This window comes from Glycine soja, unplaced genomic scaffold, assembly GCF_004193775.1.
Source record: "Glycine soja cultivar W05 unplaced genomic scaffold, ASM419377v2 tig00104511_1_pilon_84547_1256723, whole genome shotgun sequence".
Lineage (NCBI taxonomy): Eukaryota > Viridiplantae > Streptophyta > Magnoliopsida > Fabales > Fabaceae > Glycine > Glycine soja.
Window position 1 is genome coordinate 675,597 of NW_021144441.1, and position 24,639 is coordinate 700,235.

A 24,639-nucleotide genomic window follows, 5' to 3' on the forward strand; every position below is an offset into this window, starting at 1 on the left:
ACTGCAATTGCAGAATCGAGAGATCTCGCTAACATGACTCTTGCAACTTTTTTTAGAAAGCTTCATGAACACGAAATGGAACTTATGAGACTAAACCAACATGAAGAAAATGACAAGAAAAATAAAGGAATTGAACTTCAAGCCTCATCTTCTATTCAAGAAGAAAGTAACAAAGAAGACTTAAATGAAATAGAAGAAAATGATGATTTCAGATTTTTTGTGAAGGGATTCAATAAATTTCTTAGAAACAAAGGAAATCAAAGGAGATCAAACTTCAATTCAAAGAAGAAAAGAGAAGATTCCTCCTTAGTTCCAAAATGCTATGAATGCGATCTACCTGGGCACTTGAGATTTGATTGTCCTATCTTTAAAAGAAGAATGGAAAAATCCGACAAGAAAAATTTCAAAGATAAGAAAGAAGAGAAAGCATACATCACTTGGGAAGATGATGACATGGATTTATCAAGTGATTCAGAAATTGAAATCATAAATCTAGGCCTCATGGCCAAAGATTATGAAAGCGGAGAAGAGGTAATGTCTTCTAACTATGACTTATCTATTTCTTTTGATGAACTCCAAGATGCATTCAATGACTTGCATAAAGAATCTGTCAAACTTGCCAAATTAGTTTCATATTCTAAGAAAACTATTTCAAGTTTAGAAAAGGAAATTTTGAAATTAAATGTAGAGTTAGAAAATCTTAAATCTGAAGTTAAAATTTTAAAATCAGTAGATAAAAACCAATCTTCTACAAAATACTTAATATAAGAAAACAATAAAGCATCTCATTCATGTGAATGTTGTGATAAATTCAAAGAAGAAATTGTAGATTTAAAAATTGATCTTGCCACATTTACTCTTGGTAAAAATAATTTAGGTATTATAATAGACAAACAAAGATGTGTTTTTGATAAGGCTGGATTAGGATATAATCTTGAAAATCAACAAAAGATGTATAAAAATTTATTTGCCTCCACTCAAAAGACTAGTTCTCTCTTCTTAACATGCTTTTACCGTGGTAAGAAAGGTCATAGTGCATCAACATGTTATATTAGAAAGAATGGTAGTATCATAGGAAAAATGGTATGGGTTCCAAAAGGATCTTTAGTCAAAACCAACATTCAAGGACCCAAGAAAATTTGGGTACCAAAATCAAAATATGATTATATGAATGATGGACTCCTTGAAGCAAAGTTGATACATTGATAGCGGTTGCTCCAAACACATGGTGAAAGATGCATGAAAGTTTATTCATATTTCTCCCAAAAATAATGAACATGTGACCTATGGAGACAACAACAAAGGTAAAATTTTTGGAGTTGGAAAAATAGGTATGAATCCCTCTACCTCCATATAAAAGGTTTTACTTATTGATGGTCTTAAGCATAGTTTATTAAGTATTTATCAATTATGTGATAAAGGCCTTTTGGTATCATTTGATTCGCATATTTGCTTTTGATGAGACTAAATCTATTAGGCCAAGAAATGATACTTTGAACGGTATGACATGCTCTACTCTCTTAATTCATTATAACTTGCTAAATGTTTTTCTTCTCTCTGCTCATGATTTATTTTTGATGTTGACAAAGGGGGAGAGATAGATAAAAGATGAGATAGTAAGGGGAATTGTCTATTTTTATTGAGACCATTTTTTTATATATGAAATTTATGCAATCTTCAACTGTTTTACATAAGCAATCATTGCAAAATCAATGGGGAGTGACTACACAAATAGATATTCTTTTTACTCTTAACCTACAGATGGTTGTCATCATCAAAAAAGGAGAGAATGTGAATCATGCAGGTTTTGATGATGCCAAAAGAATTTAATTGATAACGGTTGTCATCATCAAAAAGGGGGAGAATGTGAATCATGCAGGTTTTGATGATGCCAAAAAAATTTTACTTGATAATGGTTGTCATCATCAAAAAAGGGGGAGAATGTGAATGTATGAATACAAGTTTTTGATGATGCCAAAGTATAATCAAACAAGATTGCTTCAAGAAACATTCAAGGTTAAGCAAACAGAGATTGCTTCAAGATTAAATCAAGACCAAGAAAACAAAGATCAAGAAGAAAGTTAAGTCTTAGTCTATCTTTGTTAAAAGAGTCTCTTAGTGATTACAAAGGTTTGGCCTCACAACATAGTTTTTAAATTGATTATAAAAAGGTTTTAAAATATTTTTAACATTTTCTGAAAAATGCATTTCTCCACTAGTAATCGATTACCAGGCATACTAGAAGTAAAATTATTTTAAAAAGCTTTTTCAGAAAGTTTGAAAATTGAAAATTGAAGTTTGAAAATTTCATAAAAGCTTTTTGAAAAGACACATCTCTTCAAACCATTTTGAAAAGGCACAATGGGCCTATATATATGTGTTCGAAAAGCAAAAGAGAGATTTTTCTAAGAGAACTTAATTGTCAAATGCTCTCTAAACAACTATTGGCCAAACACTTGCAAATCTATTAAGAATTCTTCTAGGAACTTCAATTTGTATCATCTACTCTAAAGGAGAGAAATATTTATGTTAATCTCATAAACTTAGTTGTAATCAAGAGACTATTTATCTCTTGGATTGTGAGAATCTTGAACACAAGGGTGAGGCAACCCAAGGTGTGTTCAAAGTCTGTAAAGGATTTATAGAGATAGTGAAAAATCTCAAGTGGGTTGCTTGAGGACTGGATGTAGGCACGGGAAGTGGCCAAACCAGTATAAATTGAGTTTGCATTTCTCTCTTCCCTTATCTCAGTTATTTTATTGCAGATTACTTTGTCTTGCGTAGTTAAAAGAACATTATTAAAATGATTGTTTCTTCTTCTTCTGCATTCTGAACCTATCATATATCTTTAAAAAAGGGATTAAAGTTTGCTAGTAGAAAAAATTGAAACTTAATTCACCCTCCTCTTAAGTTATTGAGGCCACTTGTCCAACATAATAGTCCTTCTAAAAAAACATATATACATAAATAATTGCCTACAAATTAGTTATAAATATCAACTCTTTTTTATTACAAATTATGTTGCAATAAATTACTTATGAATTACTTGTTAATATTTTTGTTATTAAATGTATTTCATAAATTTATAAGGACTAAAAAATCACTTTTAAAATCAAATGACTAAAATAAAATATAATTGTAAATTATTTAAAAATAAATACCACTTTCAAACTATAAAAAATAAAAGTTACAAATTATGAAACTATACCATACATATTATAAATAATAAACCTAATTATATTAAAAAAATAATAAAACACATTTTATAATAAATTTTTAAAAAATGTTCTTACAGATTGATAAACCGTACAATTCGTATGATTCTTATAGATTGACATTGTCAATCCGTAAGTTTCTTACGGACTAATAATCTGTAAGTTAAATACAGATTACGGATTGTCAATCTGTATATTTTATACGAATTGCAAATCCATATAAAACTAGATCAAAGTTGTAGAAAAATTTAGCGTACCTTTGTCATTAATAGCTACACCAACCACCACCACAACCACCATTTGTCAACGAACCACTGTAACAAATGCGCTCGACCAAAGAATCACACAAGAATGAATGACCACCTCTAACGAGAATGAAAGCAAAGAACAAGATGAATGGTGCGTAAAGAAGGAAAAGGAAGAAGAAGAAGTAAGCATAGGGCTAGTTTTGGAATCTTGAAAAATTGTTGGGTGCACAAGAAATTTGCTTGGTGCACAAAGCAATTCCCAAGGGGAGTTATTTCAATGGGGGCAATTGCTTCCTGCATCCCATTCATTACTTCCTGTACCTCATGGAAATTTTAAAACAATCTGAATGGGCAAACATGCCTTTGAGTGTTTCTTTCTTTTCTTCTTGCATCTAACGAAGGCAACAAACAAATGACTTTAATGATCGGTGAAGGAAATACTTCCATAAAAGGATTTCCATAAGGTTGATTTTAAACATTCTCCGGAATACATAATCTAGAACAATCTTGAATACTTTTGGAAATGCTTTTCTACATTACAAAAAAAAAATTAGAGCAATGGTAGACAAACACTCACTTGTTTTAAATATCATCAACACCTCTCATTTCTTTCTCTATATGTATCTCTATCTTCTTATCACATCATAAACCCTATTATACCTATATTTTTCTCTCTCTTTTTTCTCTCTTTATAGGTGTATTATAGCATAATGATTAATAGGTGTCCATGAAACACTTTTCAAAAAAATTTCTTTAAAAAATGTTTTTCCTTAGTGGATAAAAAGTGAAAGGCGCATAAAAGGTTCAGGGAAATCAATTGCAATAGCTCAATTGGTTGAACATGGTGCATGAGTTCATCATAATGAATTGTTGTTAATACTAGAGTTGAATTCTAGTTTCTACAAATGCACTCATGCATTGAGTCCATTTGGTGCCTCCCCCCCCCCCTTTTCAAGGATTTCATAACTCGTTAAACACACCAATCACTTTTGAAATCATCATAAAGGCATACACCAACTTCTCAAGTTTCAAGGACATTTCAATAATAGCAGTTAAAGCACAAGGAATCCATACTCAATTCAATTTTTAACTTATCAATGCTTAGTAAAAGTAAATTCTCCTAATGCAACATTAAAACATACTCATGTTATTTCAAAAGTCTTCTTCTATAAGGAAATTCTAATTCAAATCCATTTAGAAGTCATTCACAATAGATCTAGTAGAGAGTCATGCTAATTATGCTTAAGCGTGATAGTTAGGCTTAAGCACCCATCAACCTATGCTTAAGCGCCAATTACTTCGTGCTTAAGTGTTGGTGCATCACAAAAGCAAGTTGCAGGTTCTAATCTTGGTGCTTAAGCCTAGGTTAACCCGTGCTTAAGTGCCACCATACTTAAGTCTAAATTTACTTGCACTTAAGCCTTAAGATCAGTCTGCCACTTCCCTCTTCAATTTGCGTAGCTTAGGCATAAGTTACTTCTCATATAAGTGTGACCAACTACAAAACCTCAAAAAAAGGGTATTTTCATCTTCCTTGGCTTCCAAATCAGTCTTAATCGAATCTTATTCATAAGAAACATGTTACCACAACATTAAATGTAAAAAATGACCAAAATTTACAGGTTATAACAATCTTAGCACGAAATTTAAAAGAGAAGGAACCTAAATGTTATTTATGGAGAACAAACTTTCTATGCTCCTACAACACATTTAATGGAAGCTACTCCATACCCAAGTAAGGAAACAAGAGTAAGAAGGGTTAAACTCCTCCATACCTTAGCTTGATGCACGAAAATGATGAAGAATGAGTGGTTTGAAGCTTCAAGACTTGAGAACTAAGCAAACCAAGCAAGAATACTTTTTCCTCTCTTCTCCACAAGCTCGGCCAAGGTAAGAAGAAACGAAAATTGTAGCGGTTCAGATGGAGGGTGTTGTAACACCCTGAAATATTACTAGTTATAAATCGATGTTTAATTGTATTTATTGTGTTATTTGACTATATGGTTGACTTGAATGAGTTGAGGTATGGCTTGAATTAGTCATGTGTGAATTTCTTGATGTGGATGTTGGGTTAGGTGGAGTTTTGTTGAACTAAGTTGAAATTATGAGATTTCAGATTTTTCCCAAACCTATTTCAGTAAAATCGTGATCCCGGATTCATTAGCCGTTGGATCATCTTCAAATTTTGTCTGGGGCTTTCTAAGACATTTTTCCACAATCTGACCGCTGGGATTTTGAAAATAACAACTTTTTATGTCTCGCTAAGGGCAAAGGGCGTGCTAAGCACAATTCCAACCCAAGAGAGAATTGCTCTGAGCGAGCCATCGTGTAGAGGAAGTTGCGCTGAGCGAGAATTTGCACGCAGAGTGGGAAAAGTGGACTCCCGCTTAGCGAGATGAGCTCGCTAAGCGATATTTGCAGATTATAAATACGTTCCTCAGCGTGAAAAACACGATTTTTCACTCTCCTCTTCTCCAAAACGCCACCCAAACCCTAACACCTCCTTCTCCACCACCCATGACCACCAGTGGCCACCATGAGCCGTCGTTGCTTGTTGCCGAACCCCCACACCAGGAGAAACATCTTAATCGGAGTGGAATCCTCAGAATCCTCCTCAAGGATTTGGTGGATAAAATTCCCCCAATCCTCCATTTCAAAGCTTCTCTGAGGTAATCTTGATTTCTAAGCCCTTCTCCTAGTAGTTTGAGTTTCTCTTAGTGTCTCTTGTGTGTTGGGTACTGTAATAGGGAGTTTTTACACTTCCTTTGAAAAACCCTTGAAAATGAGACATTGTAAAAGTTATCTTTTTATAACATTGATGTTATTTTCATGACCTTCACTAAACACCGGTCACATTGGCGTGAGCGGAATTTCAAAATGATGTCTCCTTTTAGTAGAATCTGAAACACCCCTCAACCCTTTATGTTTTGACAGGGGTATTTGACTCCAAATGTTGTCATTAACCTTGTTTCAAAAATCTATATTAAATTTCCTTCAATTTGGCATATAGAACCTTTCATTTGGACTGACGAGCGTGAACGAGAGAGACCTTTGAGCGATGCAAAGAGGAACTGAAGGAGAGCTCACAATAGGTGAGGGGAGTTTATTATAGTTTACAGCTTTTAATGCCATAGTTGGGGTCAGGGAACCTAACTATGGGGATGTATGTATGTCCATGTTGCATGCTAGTTTTCAAGAAAACAATGTTTTTGACTAATGGGATGCAATATATCTATTATTGATTAATAACATTACTATTAGACTTGTGTGGCCTGAAGACCTAGGAAGTGTGAATCTCAGACATGAACTATAGATGTATGTACATGCGGAATGTGACTTACTGTTGATGTTGCTATTAATGACATTAATTGATATGATGTGAGGTTGATGTTTATGATGATATTGATATGAGATGATGTTGTTATTGATGATTATGTCAATATGAATTGATGTTGTTATTGATGATTATGTTAATATGAGATGATGTTATTGTTAATAATGTCATTGAGATGAAATGATGTTAAGAGTGATATTAAGATGAAATGTTGATGATGTTGAAAATACACTGTGATGATGTATGTTGTGTATGTATATGGGGGGTGCATTGACCTTGTTGGATGTCCCTGGTGGGAGAAATAGAGTGGTTAAAGAGTTTTAAGCATCTCTGGAGGGGGATGACTTATAATCTTTAATTATTCACGGTCAATGCATTGATGGTGTCCATGTTTCATACGTTGTGTGATGTGTATGTACATGGGGGGTGCAGTAACCTTGTTGGATATCCTTGGTGGGGGAAAAAGAGTGGTTAAAGAGTTTTAAGCATCTCCGGAGGGGAATAGCTTAGAATCTTTAATTATCCATGGTCAGTGCATTGATGGTGCCCATGTTTTATACGTTGCATGTTGTGTATGTACATGGGGGGGATGCAGTGACCTTGTTGGATGTCCGTGGTGGGGGGAATATAGTGGTTAAAGAGTTTTAAACATCTCTAGAGGGGGATAGCTTAAAATCTTTAATTATCCACAGTCAGTGCATTTGATGGTGCCCATGTTCCATACTTCATATGACATGGAAATAGTATAAACTTTGTCAGTAAGTACTTGTAGTTTCTCATGAGGAGGAATACTTGTACTTGGGGGCATGTCACTCAGTTTGGAACTCCCTTGAGACTCAGGTTGATCACCGTGGGAGGGAGTTGCCTGTGCACGACAGGGAGACTTCAACACTTACTACCTAGTTTTCCTAAGTGAGAGTGTCGTGTGGATACGCTTAGGCTATTTCCTTGTGGATAGTACCACATTACATTTGAGAGTTGAGGTCAGGTGCATGCATCATACTGAGCATGATTGATTGAAACTATGGACTGATGATGACTATTTGTTGAGTGTGTGTTGGACTAGTGAATGTTCATGTAAGCTTGTGATGTTTGTTAATGTTTTCTTACTAATTGTGGTTATTTGATTTTTGTATTGATTTCTTTTATAATCAACTCACCCCTCGCAATTTTTGTACCGTGTGGTTGGTACCTGAGATGATCATGAACCTTTGTTTGTGGGAGCATAATGACAGCAGTAGAGGACGAGAAGTGAGATTCTTTTGTGGAGCCGCCAAGCCGACGTGATGACGTTGGGATTATTTTGGGAGAGAGTTGTGTTTTGTTAATCAACTCCTCCATAGCTGGTTCTGTAATTCTTTTTGTTGATTTGAAGATGTAAATCACAAATTTAATTATATGTATGAACAAATTTACTTTCCATTATGTGTATGATGTGTACTGAGTTACTATCCTTATATATATATATATATATATATATATATATATATATATATATATATATATATATATATATATATATTCACTTAAGTAATCGTGCGTTATTTGGCGAATGTATGTCGAGAAAAAAATTACTTTCATTTTTTTTCATAAGCAAATTAACAGAGTTTTCATTTGAAAATTGAAATTGCTCACGGTTTAGAGTGATGATATCGTAGCGACGAGTTGTAACAACCCACCTCGTCGCTACGATATCACCATTCTAAACCGCATACATTTCAATTTTCAAATGAAAAACTTCGTTAATTCGCTTATGAAAAATGAAAGTAAATTTTTCATGATATACATTCACCAAACAATTCACAATTACTTAAATGAATATATATATTAACTCAGTACACATCATTCACATAATGAAAAGTAAACTAGTTCATACATATAATTAAATTTTTTATTTACATCCTCAATTCAAAAAGAATTATAGAACCACCTACGAAGAAGTTGATTAATAAAACACAACTCTCTCCCAAAATAATCATAACGTCATCATGTCAGCTTGATGGTTCCACAAAAGAATCTCACTTCACATACTCTATTGTAATCCATCTGCTCCCAAGAAAAAATATTCGCAATCATCACAGGTACCAACCACACGGTACAAAAATTACAAGGGTGGGTTTATTATAAAAGAAATTAACACAAAAATCAAATGACCATGATTAGTATGAACACATTAACAAATACCATAGTCATACACAAGCATCCATTAGTCCAACATACATTCAACAAGTAGTCATCCACCTTCCATAATTCCAATTAATCATGCTCAGTATGATGCATGCACTAGACCTCAACTCTCAAATGTAATGCGGTACCATTCATCAGGAAATAGCCTAAGCGTGTTCACACTACACTCTCACTTAAGAAAACTAGGTAACAGGTGTCGAGGTCACCTTGCCGTGCATAGGTAACCCCCCTATGATGATCAGCTTGAGTCTCAAGGGAGTTTCAAATCGAGTGACATGCCCCCTGGTACAAGTATTCCTCCTCATGAGAAACTATAAGTACTTACTGACAAAGTTTATATTATTTTCATGCAATATGAAGTATGAAACATGAGCACCATCAATGCACTGATCGTGGATAATTAAAGATTCTAAGTCATCTCCTTCCAGATATGCTTAAAACTCTTTAACCATTCTATTTCCCCCACCAGGGATATCCATCATGGCCATTGCACCCCACATGTGCATACACAGGATACATCATCACAAGGACATTTTCAACATCAACAACATTTCATCTCAATGTCATTATCAACATCAACATCATCTAACCTCAATGACATTATCATCATCATCTCATCTCAATGACATTACCATCATCAACATCATCTCATCTCAATGACATTATCATCATCGACATCATCTCATCTCAATGACATTACCATCAACATCATCTCATCTCAATGACATTATCATCATCAACATCATCTCATTTCAACATTATCATCAACAACAACATCTTTTCATATCAATATTATCACTAATAACAATGTCATTCTTTGTCAATATTATCACCAATAACAACATCATCTCATATCAACATTTTCATCGATGACAACATCATCAGTAATCACATCCCACAAATACATACATAAAAATTTCATGCCTGAAATTCACACTTCCTAGGTCTTCAAACAACATAAGTCTAATACAACAACAATCCATAATATCATGAGACTGGTATTTTAGGGGGAAATTCTAAATTAAAGAGGAAAACTATGGTTTACAAAACAAACTTGCATGCCTATTTAAAATTTAATAAAGGAGTAGATAGAAGAACAAATATAAAATTTTAGACAAAGTCTCCTCTGTAATTAAGACTTTTTCCCAAAAATTTCGATCGTTAAAACAACATCATTCACAATTTCATTCATCAATAACAAATATATCGCATCCTATTAGTCGAAAACACAATTTTTCTTGAAAAACAACATGCAACAGGGACAACCATACATCCTCATAGTTAGGTTCCCTGACCCCAACTACGGTATCAAAGCGGTAAACCGAAATAAACTCTCATCACCTATCATAAGCTCTCTGTTAGCTCTTCTCTGTGTCGCTCAGAGACCTCTCTTGTTCACGTTCGTCGGTCCAAACACAAGGTTCTATATACCAAATTGAAGGGAATTTCGTATAGATTTCAAAAACAAGGTTAATAATAACATTCAAGGTCTATTACCCCAATCAAAACATAAACAGCTAAGGGGTGTTTCGGATTCTACTAAAAGGAGACGTCATTTTGAAATTTCGATCATGCCAATGTGACCAAGGTTCAACGAAGGTCAAGAAAATAACATCAATTTTATAAAAAGATAACTTTTAGGTCTCATTTTCAAGTGTTTTTCAAAGGAAGTGTAAAAACACCCTATTACAGTACCCAAAACACAAGAGACATTAAGAGAAACTCAGACTAATTAGGAGAAAGGCTTAGAAGTCAAGATTACCTCAGAGAAGCTACGAAAGAAAGGATTGAGGAATTGTTCTCCACTGTATCCTTGAGGTAGATTCTGAGGATTCGACTCCAATTAAAATGTCCCCCTCGGTGAGGTGGTTTGGCGGCAAGCAACGACGACTCATGGTGGCCACCGATGGTTGTGGGTGATGGAGGTGTTAGGGCTTAGGTAGGCGTTTGGAGCGAAAAATAGTGAAAAATCGTGTTTTTCATGCTAAAAAACATATTTATAATTGGCAGATTTTGCTTAGCGAGCTTGTCTCGCTAAGAGGGAGTCCACTTTTGGCGCTAAACGCAACAATTCGCGCTCAGCGTAATTCCCTCTCGGGTTAAAATTGCACTTAGCACGCTTCTCGCGCTAAGAGAGAGGTCAAAAATTGTTATTTTGTAAATCCCAGCGGTCAAACCATGGGGACATGTGTTAGAAACCTACAATCAAAATTTGAAGATGATCCAACGGTTAATGAATCCAAAAGCGCGGTTTTATAGAACTCCACATAACTAAGTCAATAAAACTCCACATAACTCAACATCCACATCAAGCAAATTACACATGACTAATTCACACCATACCTCAACTTATTCAAGTCAATCATATAATCAAATAACATGATAAATACAATTAAACATCGATTTATAGTTAGCAAAATTTCAGGATGTTACAGAGGGAATTTAGAGTGTTTAACAAGACTAAAACAATCAAATATTCAATGAGTTCAAGCACCCATTTATTCTTAGGCTCCTCCATCACATAAAGACACTTGCTTGAAAGAAATTATAATGGAGAGGGAGAGAGGGAGGTTGAACGTGCAACTTCTCCCTTATTTGGGATATTTCTCTTTTCAGCATTTAGTCATAGATGGCTAAAATGGGATTAGACAAAAAAAAAGGCAACTTTGTTTTTACCAAATGAAGTAAATCCCTAGTTAATTAGCATGGGTAATGATGCTAATTGTACAAATTAAAGAATAATCACAAATAATCATTCACAGAATAATTCTACATAGTGTGAATTTAAAAATGAACAAGTTCAAAAGAAGAGGAACTTCTCTTGTTTATTGAAATAAAAGGCAACTGAGAAGCCTTAGCCATAGTACAACTTTCATATACAAAAGGAATTGGCTGCTTATTTGAGACTTTGATGGTCCCTTTATTTTGCAGTTGTCAAACTAAGTGAAATGTTAGGATGGCCAAGGTGAGCATGCCAAACTTGTTCATTAGTTTGCTGGAATCTTGTAGAGAAGTGTACACCAATTGGATGTGGGAGAGAATAAACATCCCTTGCCCTCATCCCTTATTCAAAATTCTCCTGGTCATCTTGTCCTTAATCGCAAAATCAATGGATGAGAATTCACATAGACAAGGATGATAAAAGGTGAGTGGACTGATAGATAAGATATTCTTTTGAATATTGGGAACTACAATAATAATTTTTAATTTTAAATAGAATCAAAGAGGGGAAGATATGTGTCACCAATATCTGAAAAGCATTGCTCCATTACCCACAACAACAACCTTATCACCAGTATAAGGACGCATATTATTAGATAAGATACATTTATCACTAGTCATGTGAACACCGGCTCCTAAATAAGGTATCCATTCATTTGTATCACAGGAATCATGAAGTGTCAAGGCTGGTTGGTAGGCATGATTGTATCTATGCTAGCATGAAAGTGCATCATGGTTCTTACCATTGCATATTTGACAAATATCTTCAATGTTGTGATTTGATGGCTTAGAAGGTCTTGAAGTTGCCTATGAGTGAGGAGAAAAGCCACAACCTTTAGATGTAAAGGTAGGACGAGACTTGAGAGACTTGACAAAATTTTGTTGTTTGCGATCTTGAGTTCAGGATGCTCAGTTAGCATAAAAATATGGTCAGGACCAAGGCCATGGAGTAGATGAAAAACCTTATCTTGATCGGACAAGGGAGTGCCAACGAGTGCTAGATCATCACAAATTTTCTTAAAAGTAGTGTGTATAGTCATGGATTGACTATGTAGGATCCTTGCTTATAGTGATTGGTCAATGAATTTTGATGGGGTTTTGGTTTGCGGTTGTTGGCATTGGTTCCGTGGTGGCTAAGCCCATCCAAGAGTACTGGCTAAGCCCATCCAAGAGTAGTGGTTGAGCTTGATTCATTTGGGACACCAGCATGGTAGAAGGCAGGGCAGCATGTCACAAGCTTCAAGAGGGAGGCACGAGTGAAGGAAGAATTAGAGACGGGGAAAGGGAAAGATATGGTAAGGTTAACCAAAAAAGAGGTCCATAAAGAGAAAGAGGGTGAGAATGGGGATGGAATGCAAGAAAGGAATAATTGGAGCATTTAACATTAAATTAAGGTAACGAAAGGGAAGTGATGTCAAGAACCACTTGTTTATCGATCTAGCATGAACCATTTGATGAACAAGTACATGTTAGAAAGTGTCTATTTTATCAATTTCTCTTATTTATTATGTAAGATTTTCATAGTTTTAATATTTATTCTTCAACTTAGAAATATAAAAGATTAATATAAAAAAATAAATGATTAAAATTATATTTAGTCTCTTTAAAAAAAAATCATAGACCCTAAATTTTCAAGACACCACCCTAATTGATGGTGAAGGACGACAGCGGCTATTGTTTGTGGTTGCTTAGTCATTATGGAAGAACGGCATGGTGTTTTGGAAACAAGGATGTGCAGATTATGGAGATGGTTGAAACAATAAAGGCAAAATTGGCATTATGGTAAAGCTAAACATGTTATATTTACCTTTTGTAGACTAAAGGTCTGTCCCTTTTACTTGAGATACAGGTGTGATAAACCTACTCAACTGTTCTGATGTAAAAACTCCAACTGCTCTTGAGCTGTATGGAGTAGTAGCATATGAATTTCTGTAATTTACAACAATAATCATTGGGTATCGCTTCTCTAAAATTAAATCAACTACATGACCAATAGATGTTGAAGTCGTAACAGTGGGAGGAGGACTTCTCATCATTGTTGTAAGTGGAGCATCCAACTGCATTGTAAATTCATCCAATAATCAAATTTACAGACACAAACTGAAATCCGTTGTAATGAACAATTATGATTCAATTAGTATTGATGATGTCGATGTATTGTGTCCATGTTAGACATGTGCATGTGTACAAGAGAAGCACGCAAACAGGGAGATCCAAAGGTAAAATGAGTCAAAAATTTGTTTAGTCAAGACTCAATTTGGGCAACAAAATAAAAATAAATCAATAGCTGAAATGGATGAAAATGAAATCATTATAAAAACACTTTTGATGATAATTATGGCCATATATAATGATAATTACAAAAACAGTTTAAAAAATTGTATAGTCATAAAGAGGTTATAAAGTACCAATATAAACTTTAAAATATCATATAAAAAACTAAAGTAGAAACCAGGAAAACACTAACTTCAATCACTTTTGGGATTGCTTTGATCTTTTGAAGATCCACAAAACTGACAGATCTAGCCTAAAAATATAAAATCATAGTTAAATTTGAACTCAATTATAACTCAGCCAGTTATTGAGAGTCGAAACCCAACTCCATATAACCAGTTTTTTTCTGGGTTAATCACAACCAACCCTAATATGGTCAAACCCATTGTGGGTAGCAATTCAACCTTCCATATTGAGTTGGATTGGGTTTTACAGAGTAGGCTTCTACTAGAATATAACGGAAGGGGAGTTTAGAATATTAGTTAGTTAGGAGGCTGCTATGTACTACTATCCAAGATTGATGACTATGTATCCCCCGTGATTTGACTGCTATTCAGCCACAATTTGGGCTGGCTATTTGTGCGATACAAAATTGCTACTGTGTTTCTTGTAGTAGAGCAGCCATCAGCTGTGATGCTCAACAAAGCACAATAGCATTGCTATTAGTTGCCTCAATAACTGTGTACAATATAAATATAATACAGAGGACACACACCCTCCACATATTAACCGTGTGCATAATACACTTAATTCTCAACCAGTTAAAATTCCCACACAAGAGTCTATTCTATATTACTCAAAGAGCTATGGCTACCACAATATATACAGATAGTGCATAATACACTTAATCAAAGGAAAAACCAATAAAAACTACCATGTCCTTTCATATACACAGATAGTACTTAAGTTATACGTTATAATTGAAGGGGTATATTCAATGGACCAAGACAAAAGGTAGGCATCTTTCACACAATCTTATTCGCTTCTCTCCATGTCATTGACTTGAGGAATAAGTTCATCAATTAAAGATTGTAGGATGCTGCATGCATAACTTTATAGTATTTAATGAAATAGTAATCTTAAAAAGCAGATACTCCAAGCTAACCAAAAATACCTCTATGCAGTCTTCACGATGTAACAGCCCTGTACAACTGCCCCACTCATCTACAATAGGAACAACTGCTTCATAAAAAAAACGCATAACCACTTTCCTCAGCTTTATGGAACCTTGTAGTGGCCGTGTTGCTTCAAATTGTATCATATAATTCTCAACCGGTTCAGAAGGTGAAACCTAAACCAAGAGGGACCACAATTAGACAAAATATAAGTTCTCCAAGCATAAACTACCAAAAATGTGCTGTATTTGTAAATCAAACAGTCAAGCCAAAGACATGACAAACATGTGAAGTTATGAGCATACATGCAGATATAAATGCATGAAAATCTGCAAAATTTTTAGCTTATGGAAAAACTAGTTGCTTTAACCACACATCTTTATATGCATGTACAAACAGGTAAAGCATATTTGTAATATTAACCCAATGCTACCTTGTGCAAAGGATGTCAATGAAACATATGGTAAGTACCTGAGGAAGTAAGTGAGGACTGAATAATGACTTTGAGAATCCCAACAAGGCCTCAATACGATAAGCAACCTATATTACAAAAGCATGGCGATAAGATTAAGAACCTGAATTACTGACAGCATATTAACATTTTAGAAAAATGACATGCATGAATATCATCCTGTTCAGAAAAAAAAAAATCACTTCCTGACAACTTTATTACATGTGATCCATAGTAATGTTATATTTATAAAAGAAACATTATGATACACCAAAAGACTGCTACGAGCTACAGCTTTGCAAAGGGAGCTTTCTTTGCATTCTTAAAAGGATACTAGATAGGTTGAAGAACCTGTTGGCCCAAAAATATACTATGATAGGAAAAACACTAGATATAAAAATCAAGGTTAACACTTTTAACATCCAAATGATGAGATCTATTCAAAACGACAATATTTGTACCCCACTACATTGCATACCATGCCCCCACGACTTGTCCAGGATATGCCCTTCCATTTTGAAACAATCTCAGTAAGAGTTTTAACGGCAACATTAACCTGGCAAAGATACACAGACACAAATAACATAAAAAAGTTGAGAATTATTAACTTCCCAATGCAAAATGATGATATTTGTAAACCTTTCTCTTTATATATTAAAAAAATCATAACTAGGGAAAAAAAATTTTCCACCTCAATGTCAATGGCCAATAGTAAGGAGGAAAACTACCTGACCAGCATTCAGTGCTGCTTCCATGAGAAGGTGATCAGCTTCTTCTTGAGCAACTAATAATATGGTTCCTGCTGAATCAGGCCAAATCCGTTTATGCAATTTTTTAACGAGATAATAATCTCCTAGAAAAGCAAAGGCACGCATCAAGGAAAGATAGAGGTGAGGCTTTGGCTTCAACTCTGGATTCAGACCAGTCTGCTTCAATATTTCTCCAAAAATACACAGAGCACCTAAATGCCCAAAGATGATTTAATTAGATGAAGAACAAAATGCAAATTCATCACTTATTTAATGAGACAAAAAGATGGGGCAGCAGAACAAAGAGTACCATTTTGTTTAAATGGAGGAAAGAAATAAGAGAAAAATAGTGGAGAAATAATTTGCAATGTTTGGATGGACAGAAATGGGAGATTTCTCTATGTTTTGTTTGGAGTTTCAGATGAGTGAAAGAGTGAATAGAAAGAAATAGAGAATACAAATATACAGTTTTGCCCCTAAGAAGGGAAGAACCGGAGAAATGGATGATAAAAATAGAGTTCTGGAGGGCACACAAAAGGAAAGAAATGAGAGAAATCTCTCCATGTGAGGAGAAAATGTTTTGGTGACCTACAGAATAAACTCTCCCATTTCTGACCCCATCCAAAATGATAGAAAAACCATATTTCCACCCTATCTCTTTCCACTATATTTCTCTCTTCTCCACTTCACCCCATCCAAATAATGAGTATCTGTTTTATGAGGGAGAAGAAGACAGGGAATCTCATCAGACAGTAGCACAAACTGGCAGTTGAAATTCATTCAGCAAGCAGCACTGGCTGACATTTTCAAATATGAAGAAAAACTGCAGCCTTTTCTTCTTCAATTTCTTTTGGCAATTTAATTGTACTTTCTTCGTGCCAGATACTTGTACTTACAAAGGAGAAAGCTTTAATTTTTACATAGTATTGTGTTTAAGTTGCCCACGAGTTTGACTCATCCTAGTGAATAGATATGACCCCAGTATACGTGACTGTAAGCTAATTTTTTTTCCTCACAATTTAACCTAGAAGAACAACAGCAGTAGAATAATATTTGACACTTCAATTCAAGAGACAAGGAGAATCCATTAATTCCATAGGCATAATTTAAATTATTAGGCAATAGGCACGCCTTAGGATTAGGAATATCTTACTCCACTTGTCAATAGAAAAGGAACTACCATGAACATGTAACTTTTTACTCGTCCTGAAACTATCACAATGCCACTAAAGAAACTCTAACTAATGAAAGCATACCCTTAACTGAGCCACATTTTAGAAAAGCATCAATTATTGCAGTGTAAGCAGTTCTATCAATGTATAATTCACGATGAGACTTCATTTCCAACACTATTTTCAGAACTGTAGCGAGATCCTTAGTCTGCCCAAAACCCTGCATTAAAGAGAGAGAAATGAGAGAGATGCTAGAGAGCCATCCCACACCCAAACCAGCAATAGGATTTACAATAGGCAAAAATTAAAACAAATATTCAAAGCATATCAGTTACATGACTATTGATAAGTGAACATTAATATCCATTGAAATAAAACCACTGGAAGTAACTGAAATCAATGGTAACAGAGAACAACTACGGACACTACCCATCAAAAACTTCTTCAAAATAAAGCAAAATTTGAACTGATCAATTTACAGTTGTACATTATTACAAATTGCAAGTGAACAAATAAGAGAAATCTCACCTTAAGCATTGTTGTATATGTAACAATATCTGGAAACAGATCATGATTGCTGAACTTCTGAGCTTTACCCTACAAATATCAAAAAGATTGAAAATTAAAAAAAAAAATCATATTTCACTTCCAAAGGAAGAGTGAACTAAAATTCAAACAATCCTGATTACCTTCATTTCCTCAAAAAATTGCATTGCAGCATCCAACTTTCCACTCTGGACACATGCTAAAATTAGTGTGTTATATGTGAGCCTGTCAGGCATTATGCCTTGACGTAAAATTTCATTGAGCATGTTTATGGCAGTGTGTGGACAACCAGAGTTTATGTAGCCCTATTTTGGAAAAAGGAAGCATTCAAGATTAAATTCCACTGTGACTAATATTTGCAATCCCTAATACTGCAACATGCTATTCTTAATGAAGCTTTCTCTCTTTCAAGATTATGGATCAGAGCAAAACCTTCATTAGTATGTTGTATACTGAGACTGAAAAATTGCCACCTTCACGAAGCACAAAACCATAACGAGCAAGGAGACCATTTGCACGACGCAAGTCTCCTGCACTATAGCAATGCAAGTAAAACATCACCAGTCAACATGAAGTTTTCAAAATATCTTGATAGACTTAAACAAAAAACAAACAATTAGCACTTAAAAATTGAAAATCAACAACATTTCAATCAGGCATGCCATCTTATTCTTTAGCTATTACATGCAGTTGCACATGTATGAGCATGCAATACTGTAGTGCAAACTAAAAACAGTAAAAGCAACATTTTCAAGCACAAAAAGATCACAAGAAAATAAGAAGCGCGTACTTTCAAAGGCTAGAAATTCTCAAAAGAAAAACTTTATAATGTGGCAAACAGCAGAGAACAATTAGACAATAACAAATATTCCAATAACACCCAAAGGGGAAAATACAAATGGGTAGTTGTCCATATGCTAAATTTATCAACAGTTCCAGAAAATCAGTTAGATTACAAGCCAAGCCAGACTGTCTGACTAACCTGTTTTGATTAAGGCATTTAGCAGACCAAAGATCAATGGAGCTGACAAGTTTGGACTTCCTGTGGCAGTGCCATTTTCCACAGTTTCAAGCAATTCAAAAGCCTCATCAACTCTTCGTGCCTCACCTAATCCCTTTATGTGCATTTAAAATAAAAATCCAATCAACCTCAGAAAGAACAGATAATTAAAGGGATTGCAGCATGAAATTGTTAGATTAAAAAACAAGACTACAAGGATACATTTGGCAAAATTTAGAGGAAAAGGAAAGAGGCAGCAAATTTTTCATTTTTCAAAATGAATGCCTAAAATGATTATAAAATTAAGAGATAAACAGAAGAATCCTTTCATTTCAAAATATCCTCAAATGAGAAAATATTTAGTTAAGGGGTTGTCTATTATGTGTCCATGAATACTGTGAATGTATTTCATACACCACATTAAATTCAGACTTCAGAGAACCAAAATGAACCAAACCAGATTGCAAACCAAATTGAATTGTACAACAAAAAATCCAAAGCCTTTCAATAAGTTCACTATCGAACTGTTTGGTTTAAAGCAGTTCATTAGCCGAAACTGTTTGCTTTTAGCAGGTTCAGCAACCAAAGCCAACTTAATAACAATGAGAGACACTCAATCTCAGACTCTCAGTCAGGCAGTCACAATTCAGAATCCAAAAGCAATTCGACTCATATCAATCATCTTCATCCTAGGAAGTAAGAACTGAACCCTAATCTAAAGTAGAAATCCTAAATCCCATAACAAGAAGCCTAATAAGAACCAAATCTCAAATCTAATGTCATTTGAACCTTTTCGGTGAGGTCCTAGATTTGTCTTCAACACAACGTCTGAAAACATCTCTTCATTAAACATTTTTCAGTGATCTGTGTGTGTGTGTGCACATGTCTATTTTCAGAATGCTAAGCCCTTTAGTGTGTATTTCTCTTCCAGAGAGATTGCACCCACTGTCAGTTGTCATCTAGACCTCTAATCAAGATTCGACCTCATCACTCTCACTCAGATTCAAACTCACATTTGCTTTTTCTTCTCAATAAATTGTGATTTTTGTCTCCTTTCTTTTGTTCAATGTGTTCGATATTTTTCTGGATCTTGGAGAGAATTTCTGAACTAGGTTTTGTGTGATGATAAAGATTTGTTATGATTTGGTTTTGACTTGTTATGATCCTTAACTTGTTATTTGCTATAAAAATTTCAAGGATGAACTTCATTTTATCATCTCTGAATTTTTCAACTGTTGTTGAGTGACTCATCTCTGGCTTTTGCTTTGGATTTGGGTCATTCAAGTACACATAAAGTTTACTGTAAAAATATAGTAACAAATAAACATAAAGGACTAGCCAGAATCTAGTTCTCACTAAACATACAGTTTACTGTGAACTCAGAACCGGTTTACAACACAAAAACCAGTTCAAAACTGGTTCATAGAAGTAGAATGAAGTCATGAACTAAAACAAGTTCACAAAACTAAAGAACCAAATTGGTTTGGTTCTTCAAAGGTATAAATAGTTTCTTTTGGTTTGACAGAACCTTATTTCAAGTTCAGCTTAGTTTTTATGCTGAACCTGAACCATGAAGACCTATTAATAACAGGCACATTAAATGATTTATGTATTTTTTACTAATAAATATACTAGGTTTCTTTCTATCAGTCCACTTTTCATGGAAAAAATTATTTCTATTTATTTGTCTACTTAAAAGTTCAAGACAATATTAACTACTAGGAATCTTCTCAATTATGTCCTTACTTGTGTTAATCTTTATTAAATACTTTTTCACTTATCATGAATAAAGAGAAATAGTAATGAAAGTCAAATCAGGAAGTTAAAAGTTCTAATATCAACAAGAGTAAATAGTGTATGCACCATTTATAGTTACATGAACAGCCAATCACAAACCCCCATGTATGGTAAGTTTGTTGACTTTTATAATAGAGTAAATAATGTATGCAATGACAATGCAAAAAGTTTTTACTGGCATCTAATTACAAATTGTCATATCTGATAAATGTAACAGACTTCATAGGAAATGGAATGTAACAGACTGATCCCAGCTATTGGTTCCCTTCGGGACTGTTCTTAGTCTGAAGTTGGAACCATGTGGCTGGTAGTCTAACTTTTGTATTGATAGTACCGCTGGTACTGATTATATTAATATATATTATTTTTGCCGACCAAAAAAAAAAAAAAAAACAATCACCTTAAGAGTCATACTCACACCTAACATGATTTTTTATTGGTTAACAATGTAAAATTACACTAACAGTACATGGAAATTAAATTCTTTATAATAACTATTTTAAAAAACATATCAATTATAATTTCTGATTAGTTGTTAGTATGAAATCTTTAACACTAATAGTGCATAGAAATTAAATATCAATTAAACATGAACATCAATTACAGTCCTAAATATGTGCTTTCCCATGAGTGTATGAGTAAAAAGAGATGAGAGGAGTATTTTCTCTTTTGATAAAAATTTTCTATTTTGGAATTCTTATTAAGTGTCCAAGCACATACAATAGACAACTTCTTTAACTAAAAAAGAAAGATTTTACTTGAAATGAAAATTTAAGTTACCTTTATTTCATCCAAACAACCCTTAGCTACATTACAAGGTAATACCAATCTCACATTGAGTAGAATAAACTATTTGTGTGGTACTTAAGCCCAAAGGCTCTCCTGTCTAACCAACTAGTCTTTTAGATTGGCCTCTCCTCATGTGCTTAAGTTACAACTAATGCTTTCGTTGAGAGTCAAGCCTCGGAAAGGACTACCTATAAGGCTAGATTAAGGTGTCAAACTGAATAATGGTAAGTGAGTGAAGTCGTCAAAGGGAAAAGAGCTATCATCGGATCAATATATATAGAGTGAAAGCCGTCAAAAATGTCAATACCTAAAGGGGTGGCAATGTCAGGAATCCCATATTATAGAATAAACTACTTGACGTCGTCACATGGTACTTAAGCCATGAGACTAGTCTTTTGAATTGACCTCCCTTCATAGCTAAAATCCTAAAATATACTTCATCTTTCTAGTTTCTAGTTTTCTACAACTAAAAATAGCAGATCCTAGAAAAAACAAAAAACAATGCAAAATTTGAAAAGAAAAAAGGAAATGCAGAAAGTATAAACACCATCAATATAATACCTTCAAAAGCGTGGCATACGTGACAGTATCCACACCACAACCATCGCGCTTTTTCATCTCATCGAATATTCTAATTGCCGAATCGATGTCGCCGCATCGAACACAAGCCTCCACCACCGCGTTCATCACAATCGAGTTCAGCTTCCCGAAATGCTTCTTCGCAACCTCAACCTCATCCAAAATCTGAACCAAAAAACAAATATCATTCAAAAAATCGGCATTTTTCTTTGTCGGGTGGTTCAGTTTTCGGTTTACCTGGCGGAGCTGTTTTCGGCGAGTGAGTTGAACAATGCGCGAAGTGAGGTGCCGGAGATTCTTCGGTTCCTGAGGAGCGGCGGTTTTGACCAAACGACGCCGTGTTGGAGCGGAAGAGGCACGGACGGGCGAGGCATGAAGTGCATAAGTGAAACGTGTGAAGGGAGAGAAAACGTGAATGTGAGTTAGAAGCATTTTTAACAGTTATTTATGGCTATGGCTTATTTGGTTTCGTTACCCATTCGCCATGGAATTCGAATGTAGAAATAGAACAACAACTCTATCTCTCTGTCGCGTGTAATCTGTAAGATCACGGAGTAGTGTTGGATGGGCTTGTGGTGGAAATGGGGTTGGGTCCATTTGGAAGTTGAGCCAAGGAGCAGTGACAATACTGTCGTGGGCCCATTCCTCGACTGCAACTAAACATTTGGTTAAATATGTTTCATACTTTAATATATTTTTTCAATTTACTATCTAATTTATTTTTTTTACTATTTGTCATTTTCAAATTTTTATCTTTGGTATCAATCTAAATTCCTTAATTGATAATGTGATATTATGTTAACTTATCCTATTATCACTTGGTGTGCACTATATTAACTTATCACATTGAAAAGCAAAATTTTAGAAATAGCAAATAGTAAAATACAAAATAAAAAAGAAAATTAAAAAAGAATATATTATATGTATGAAAAAAATATTTAATTCAATTTATAATAAGTCATTTATTTCATGGATTTGATTATATTTTCGAAAAGACTTAAATATATTTTTAATTCTTTAAAATTAAATTGATTTTTAATCCTTGAAATTCACAAAAAATGATCTTTTAAGTCATTACCAAACAAAATAAGAGATTTACTATTTGTGGTAGTTTTTTTACTGGTGAAATTTAATTTTACATTTTATATTTTGAAGTATGGTTTTTGTTAGTTACAAACTATCAAAATCAAGTTAATAGAAAATAAAAATAACAATTAATCTCTTTAAAAAATTTCTTTAATATTTTTTACTGACTTGATTTTGACAATTTTATACCGTCAAAAAATCGTACTTTAAAATATAAAATAGAAAATCTAATTTTTGTTGTAAAAAATTGTCACAAATTGTGAATAATTTAGTTTCTATTCGACTCACACTGTACAAAAGGATTAAAAAGAGTATTCTACAAATTTAAGGGACTAAAAAAACTTCAAATTTAGATGACTAAAAACATATTTAAGCCTTTTTGAAAATATAATCAAATATGTTGGGATGTCTACTTGGCCGATTGTTGGGGATAGAGATGCCAAAGTTGTTGGGATATCTAATTTTGGCCAAAATCCCATAGTAGGACTAATAAATCAATTTTTGATTACCTTTTTATATGTAGTTATAGGTTAGTTTCATGCATTCATGGTATATTTTGTTGACAGAACTCACAAATTTTAGTTAGTTTTATATTAGACAAGTGCTCAAGGACTATATTAAGAAAAAAGAATACAAAATAGGCAAAAGCTGAAGAATCATGGTCGTATTGAATTGTGTACATAATAGACGATTTTGTACGCAATGGCAAAATTTTGTACACAGAATTAAGATTTTGTAGGACCACAAATTTCATCATGGATGTGATGTTTCATCATAGCTAAAAGTTGATTTGGCTAAGAACTTTCATCAAGTTGTGATAGATTGATCACAACCATGATAACCAATACTTTTGATATTATTTTACGCACAATAATTTCTCTATATCTATTATGAATGTGAACTCCCAAGGGTCAATAAACTTTTTGAATTTTATTAAAGCACACATGTAGTAATTTTGTATGCACGCGGTAATTTTGTACCTATCTAAGCTGTAGAGTTATCTTTAGGGAAAGAATGCAAGGATAAGATCATCTACTAGAATTAAACTTATTTGGGAATATTATAAATAGGGATTGAAGGCCTCTCTTTCTGGAGTTTTTTATTCTTTTACGATTTTTGAGTTTTAAGAGAGAGCGAGAGCACTGTGTTAGAGTCCTTGGTCCTAGTGAAGTGTGAAGATCATGATTAGGAAGTTCCTCGTCTAAATTTCGACCCCCTTGGTATGTCTACACTTCTTTTTAGGATTTCTTAGTTTATTCATGGCTATGACTAGCTAGTCCCCCTAGTCCGACGATTATGATATAACCTACCTTGAACCTTTTTCTTGATTTTAATGAGATTCTTGATGTTATTCAATTAATTGTTCTTTTCATTGC

General features: G+C 34.0%; 1 protein-coding gene across 3 annotated transcripts; it reads right to left on the reverse strand.

The window, feature by feature from the left end:
• Positions 1-13,476: 13,476 nt before the first annotated feature.
• LOC114404541 (pentatricopeptide repeat-containing protein At5g10690-like) lies at positions 13,477-22,744 on the reverse strand. Of its 3 annotated transcripts, none has more exons than XM_028367442.1 (12): positions 22,415-22,743; positions 22,160-22,342; positions 18,995-19,127; positions 18,445-18,542; positions 18,156-18,200; positions 17,995-18,063; positions 17,551-17,686; positions 16,274-16,506; positions 16,024-16,101; positions 15,566-15,634; positions 15,094-15,270; positions 13,477-13,762 (listed from the first exon to the last, which is right to left on the reverse strand). In XM_028367442.1, the coding sequence occupies exons 1-12, from the start codon at positions 22,607-22,609 to the stop codon at positions 13,523-13,525; spliced, it is 1,656 nt and encodes a 551-aa protein (XP_028223243.1). In that variant the 5' UTR covers positions 22,610-22,743; the 3' UTR covers positions 13,477-13,522. The 3 variants fall into 3 exon arrangements, with proteins under 3 accessions (XP_028223243.1, XP_028223242.1, XP_028223244.1); XM_028367441.1 differs by having other exon boundaries at positions 18,156-18,317; positions 22,415-22,742; XM_028367443.1 differs by lacking the exon at positions 13,477-13,762 and adding an exon at positions 14,747-15,018 and having other exon boundaries at positions 18,156-18,317; positions 22,415-22,744.
• Positions 22,745-24,639: the final 1,895 nt, after the last annotated feature.

Excerpts from the sequence above, each read along its gene's own strand:
- LOC114404541 (XM_028367441.1), bottom strand. The coding sequence starts at position 22,609 with ATGCTTCTAACTCACATTCACGTTTTCTCTCCCTTCACACGTTTCACT. Across the intron at positions 18,318-18,444 it reads TATACAACATACTAATGAAG|GGCTACATAAACTCTGGTTG; the intron begins GTTTTGCTCTGA and ends TTTCCAAAATAG. Across the intron at positions 15,635-16,023 it reads GGACAAGTCGTGGGGGCATG|GTTGCTTATCGTATTGAGGC; the intron begins GTATGCAATGTA and ends TTTGTAATATAG.